Source organism: Hirundo rustica, chromosome 9, assembly GCF_015227805.2.
Source record: "Hirundo rustica isolate bHirRus1 chromosome 9, bHirRus1.pri.v3, whole genome shotgun sequence".
NCBI lineage: Eukaryota > Metazoa > Chordata > Aves > Passeriformes > Hirundinidae > Hirundo > Hirundo rustica.
Genome location: NC_053458.1, coordinates 19,467,133 through 19,473,505, shown reverse-complemented (window position 1 = coordinate 19,473,505; position 6,373 = coordinate 19,467,133). Strand labels below are relative to the sequence as shown.

The window sequence follows — 6,373 nt, the reverse complement described above, 5'->3', positions numbered from 1 at the left end:
TTTGCCTGCATATAAGTATTTAGAGAATATACCAAAATAAATTCATGGATGTGACGTCATATAGAATACTACTCTTTGTTACTTCTGCAGCTATATTTGGAAAGTACATTAAAAATGCATAAATTAGAAGAGGTATTTAATATTAAACGTTCTACAGATTCCGGTGACTGAGAAGGAGACTTAATCACCAACTTAGCCCAACTTTAATTGTGACTTGACAGGCTAAAAATTATGTATTTTTAGAGATAACAGTCAATTTTAAGTATTGCCAAGTGAGTATTCTAGCCTTTAAAAATCTTATTATTCTTACTCATTTTGAGTTGGACAAACCAAATTCTATCAAACAACTTCTAGATTTTTCTATCTGCACTCTATTCTGAAATAAAAATTATTTTAATCTTAATTCTCCAAGTTTCACTTATTCTATGGGATCATATTTTTTTGTGATCTTGTAGAAGAGAATCTTAATTCTTAAATTTTACAAGATTTAAAATTATAAAAGTCCCACATAACCAACAATCAATTAAAAGCTACTCTGATGGGATCTGTTGTAAAGTACTTGTCCATACTGGAAGGGGAAAATGCCAGAACACTTGTGAGCAGAGTTCCATAATATAGGAAAAGCATTTTTGATAGAGAAACACTCTTTATAGAAGCAGTCACTTTTACAAAGAATACCTTTCACACTGATAAAACATTTAATTACATTTTCTCATTTCTACTCATAGTGATTCAAATATAACTGAACTATAAATCTGAATATCTTATAGCTATACTGTACTCTAAAGATTATGTTAACTCCTAAAAGGCCAGAAAGAGGATGTATTTTATAGATTTGGTTTTCATGCATTTACGAAGTCCTGAATTAAAAAGTAAATAAATAAGCATAGTATCCGAAGGAAAAACAAAGCAAGCCAAATGACAGAAATGTTTAAAAGCATTGATCTTAGCTTTATATACAATTTAAACTTCCATAGAGTTAAGTCTTCCTTGTATTTCATATGAGCTGTAAATATGCGGGAATACTTTACTAAGGCCATTTCTTCTCCAATGAAAATGAAGGTCAAGCTTAAACCAACAAAAGTAAATTCTAGATATGGATTAGCTTTAAACAAAGAGTTATAGAGGTGCCTGACTCACTGGTTCTCTGTTAAACCTGTCCACATCACCCAGTACCTAAATATTTCAGTCCATCTGTCAGGTATTTGGCGCTTGTTGAGGGAAGCAGTAACACTGATGCTGACTCACAGCTCCTCCCATCACAGCACACCTCACACTGGAAATAACAGCACTGCACCTCTGCAGAAACATGATTTTAACTACTCCAGTGCACACTTACAGACATATGTAAAGAAAGGAAATGTTCACAGATAAGTTCCTAAAACAACCCTGAGTAACAAAAATTCTTTTGAAAGATTCACTCCTAGAAAGCAAGGAGTAGGAAAAACATCAACTCATAAATTTATTTGCTGTAATTATTTAGTCACCTTTTAATTCTGATAACATACAAAAAAGTCAAAATGCATTTTTCAGGTAATAGTAGGACTTCAAAAAATTCTCTGTTTAGAAAAATAATCATCACTAGGACAGTTACACTGTCAAAACATGCTTCTAAAGCCTCATTTTGATATTTTAATTACTATAGACTTCGACTAGAAAGCAAGGTCATAGTATTGACAAATTCCAAAAATTACTCTGCTAATATGACTGATAATTACCAATTGTTCTTCAACCTGATAGTAAAAACTATTCAAATATTAGCAAATTTAATCATTTAACGTAGTCCCACGGTGAATTTTATCCCACACGTGCAATAATTTTATATTTTATTTAACATCCAAGTTCTCTTCACTGGCTAAATTAAACTAATTTTTTACTAATTTTTATAATAATCTGATTTTAAAGGACTTCAGGTGTTCTGTTTCCGTCATGTTCTTTACACATGTGAACAAATATAGTGTGTCAAAATTTTGGCTTCTGTACCATTGATAGCTTAATTTTGTTTGTACCTTTTTCTCTCTTCAGCTTCCTTGAGACATCAAAATCTTTTATGTAGTGAACAAATTTGTCCCCTTCAAGGACATTTCAGAGCAGTTAACATCAACAAGGGTCAGTATTCAACCCTTCTTTCCAATTCCCTAAACTTTTAATTGTCACTGGAGAATGCCAAAAATTCAAAATCCAGACCACCTTCTTAATTTAGTAGAAAATCCAACACTCATGACGTATTAGGTATTAGACCATTTTAAAGAAGAATTTTCCTGCTTGAAAAAAATATTTGTTAGCACTGCAATTCAAAAGTTTTCAGATGTTACCTGCTACAAACAAAGATTGCCTTTCCAGAGATGCACATGCACAGTATCCTTTTTCATAACTCCCATCACCACTTTTGAGCTGCCAAACTCAGATTGCAGAACTTCAGACTTATTTATTTACGTCTAATTTGGTACCTACAGGCAATTTACCAACTTCGCATCCTATGCACCCAAGTGAACAAGTCTGTGTCTTACTCCAACTGCCAGCAACACATCCTGCAATATGGTGTGAAGAAAAGTTGCTGTAACTTTAGGCACACACTGAGAACACCCTTCCCCATCTAGACAAGCTGCATTCACAGCGTGCCTCCGTTCTGCTAATACTCTGCCCCTTGGTGCCTGCAGGAAAGCTTTTGGGATCTCTTTTCTTTTCTCTCACAACCACGTATTTCACACGGACTGCAGCAGTCAGTCTCCATACAAAGACCTCGAGAAGAAATGTAATTGACACAGAATTTCATAGGTTTTTAAGGATGATTAAAAGCTTTGCTAGAGAGAGATCTTCAGAATCAGGTATCAGGGCACATAGCAAAAATGAAAATTTCTCATGAGAACTTGAATTTTGTTTAATTTTTCAGACAAACTTTAACAAACAGAATTCTTTCAGGTACTAATTGCTAATGATTCTCACCAGTCTTCAGACAGTCTTTTCTGGCAAAAAAAATAATTACTTGTCAGGTTGCTAGAGAGTGGAGGAATAAGTCTACTACATATTTTCATTTTCTTCCGCACGGATTATTAAAATCAAGCAGAAAAGAACTGGGTCATTTTATGCTATCCTTTTGAAACATGTTTTTAGGTACCTTTTCATACATCAAACAAATTATTAGCTTGCAACACATAAAGGTACCTGAGAAGGTCGAGTTCTGAAGGCTTGTTTTTAGGGGAATCGCTGGTTTTCTTAATTTTAACTTTACTCTTCAACATCTTACCGATTTCAAAGACAGATATTCCAAGCAGCATCAGGAAGTAGAAACACATACTGCATCACTGAAGCTCCATAAAAAGTTTGCATTCTATAATTAATTTAAGAGTTCTTCTGCTTTGCCAACTTTATCTATGATAGATTAAGAAAAAAAGAAGGGGAGAAAAGCACGAGAAAAGTAAAGCTAGGAAAAAAAGAGAACTAACCACTGAGGTGCCCTAGAAGATTTAAATACCTTCAATCTTGCCTTCACAACTTTGAATCTAGGTTTTTTCATATGAAATTGTTTCTGCTGAAAGCACCATTCACTGTCCTTTGGACAACCTGAGGTTTTCAGTGCATTGGTACCATTATTTTATATTGAATTCCTATGAATATATGTGGCCATCCCCTTTTATATTTTTTAGAGCTGAGAAAATAGAGCTTTTACCTACTTTGCACAGGAGGGTAAAAAAAAAAAAAAAAAAATCCTCCTTTCTTTTATATTTTCCTTGTAGAAGGCAATTCAAAAGCAGCTATATCAGAGGGGAGTCTCTTTCCATTGTTGACCCGGGAATGTCAATGAACGCTCATTCATGATTTCCTTTCCATGCCATAAGGAAATATAATCTGTAGACCTACCTTCCAAGGAAATGAAAGACTTTATCTTTGTAAAAGATACTGCTGATGAAAAGGGGGTGTCTAAGACATCTTGGCATAAAACATAAATTTCAATTCACTCACAAAATAAAATCTAGTTATTGTAATCCTAGAAGCAATTCAAAAATGTAATAAAACACTGGAAAAGTCAGCATTTTTTATCTGGGAGCACTATGCCAAGGATATGCAATCTTTTCAGATAGCCTGTAAGCACTAAACTCCATTTTTCTTTCAGCAGTGCCCTTAGCTCCTGAAGGCAAACACCAATCTTGTAGACTTTCACATAGTTAAAAAATCACATTCTGTTCACACTCAACCTAACAGCCTCCAAAGCTTGAGGTTTTGTTTTGTCTGGAGTTTGGTATTTTAACACTTAAGTTTTGCTTTTTTAAGGATCTTTTCAGCCCACTTTTCCCTTAGCTAAGATTATATAGCACCTAAAAAAAAAAAAAAAAAAAAAAAAAAAAAAAAAAAAAAAATTACCAACTATAAAGCTAATATATTTTCACCACACAAAGCTGAAAACCACATTTATGGTGTCGTAAATAAGATTACTCCAACCACAGATCTTGAGTTTGAGTCCTCTAAGGGAAAATAATTGAACCATTACGATTCTTAAGATTCTTTGCCCATGTTAACAGGATAGCGCTGCTATTTACACTTGGGCCATGCCCAGCTGTGCTGAACGCACATCCCTGAGGAAGACAACTCCCATCGGCGCCTGTCCTGTGAAACTGACCTGCATGGGCGCACAGCAGCCACGCCAGAGCCCTGGCTGGCAAAGCAGCGCTGTCTTGACTGCAATGATGTTGGCTGATGCAGGGAAAAGGAAACTCCTGATCGCCCTTGGGAAGGCTTACAAGGGTTCCTCTCAGCAAATGACTTCCACCTGCCTGCACCTGCACAGGCTTTCCCACCTCAGCTCACAGACCAAACCAGAGGAGACACATTGGTCCCCTGCTGCCCATGGCCAGCTGGTAAGTATAGGTGGCTTTACCCTCACCAGAGCTCAGTCAAGCCCGGACTTAATTTTCTAGACCGTGATGCGAAAGGGATTCCTGAGGAAAAGCCTATACCCGCAGCTCCCCACATCAACCCACCCTTGCCATGGTGCCAGGCGCTCCTTTCGGGAGAGCGGCTCCTCCCCGCCTACATCTGCGCTCCACAGAGGAGCGGGCCTCCGCCGGTCACTGCCGGGGGCGATAAACCGCAGCCGGCTGCGGGCTCGGGCGATAACCCGGGCGCGGCGCCCAGCGCTGACCCCCGGCCGGGGGCGGGCCCGGTGGGACCGCCCCTCACGGGGGGCACCGCGCCCCCCAGCGGCCCGGCCACGCCTCCCCTCAGCCCGCGGCCGCTGCCCGGAGCCCCCGCGCCCCCCGCCCGCGCGCCCCCCGCCGGCGCTGATGTCATATCCGCCGCCCGCTCCGCACCCGTCCAGCCGCGCCGGCTCCGCCGTCTCCCGGGCCCAAACTTTTGCGGTGGGCTGGCCGGGGGGAGGGGAGGGGCGGGGTGGGACGGGGCCGTGGAGCCGCTCCGCCGGCTCGGGCAGCGCCGTCCTCGCCCGCCCTCCCCGCGCCGAGGCTGCCCGCGGAATGAGCGTCCCCCGGGCGGCTGCCGCTGCCGCCTCCACTCGGGCTCCGGCGGGCGGGCAGAGAGCGCGGCTGCCGGCGGGGTCGTTGCGGCGCGAGCGGAGTGAATGACCGAGAGGAGCGGCGCGGAGAGGCAGCCCCGGGATCAGGATGCGGGCGCCAGCCGGCATCCTCAACCTCCTGCTTCTGTCCTTGCTGGCCGGCCTCGATCCCTCCAAGGTAGGAGCCGGCCGGGCGGCAGGTTCTCAGCGGCGGAGCCTGGCCGCACACGGCGTATGCGGTAGCGGGCGATGCGCCGGATGGCTCCGGGGAGAGGCGGGTGCGCGTCCTTGTCTGCCCGAGCGGCCGGGAGGGAGAGGAGAGCTCGCGTCGGGAGCGGCTGGCCCCGCTTCCCGGCGTGGCGGCCCGGGCGGGGGGCGCGGTGCCCGCCGTCAGCGGGGTGCAGATGCCGAGCAGCGGGGCCCTGGGCCCGGGAGCGCAGGGCAGGGCACCCCCGAGCCCCGCAGCTGCCCACGGCCCCCGGCAGCAGCCCTGGCTCGCAGGAGCTGAGCTGCGTCCGCCGCAGAGGGACGGGGCCGCCGTGCCCGGTAGCTGTCCAAGGCCGGTCGCTGTCCAGCGCGAACCAGCGGCGATCCACCCCGCTCCAGGCAAGGAGGCATTTATAGCGCTGGGTGACTGCACCAGTTCGGGGGAAGCAGCGAGGCGCTGGAAGCAGGGATCGGCAGCCTCCGACTGGAAATAAATTTGTTTAGAGTGAAACTGGAGGCGTCACGTGAAGACACTGCATTTAGTACTATAGCCACGCTCCGGGCTGCTGCAGTTCTGTAATTTACAAACGCGTTCAAGTCGCCAAGAGATGGCAGCTGAAACTGAAGTAACGATAAAAGTAAACGACAGGTTTACAA

At 44.0% G+C, this 6,373-nt stretch overlaps 1 protein-coding gene across 1 annotated transcript in view; it reads left to right on the top strand.

The window, feature by feature from the left end:
• The first annotated feature begins 5,397 nt into the window (after positions 1-5,397).
• OLFM3 (olfactomedin 3) overlaps positions 5,398-6,373 on the top strand; it is a 55,323-nt gene continuing 54,347 nt past the window's right edge. The window contains exon 1 of the mRNA XM_040073520.2: positions 5,398-5,687. Coding sequence (XP_039929454.1) covers positions 5,619-5,687 — 69 coding nt within the window. The 5' untranslated portion in view covers positions 5,398-5,618. The remainder of the gene's footprint in view (positions 5,688-6,373) is intronic.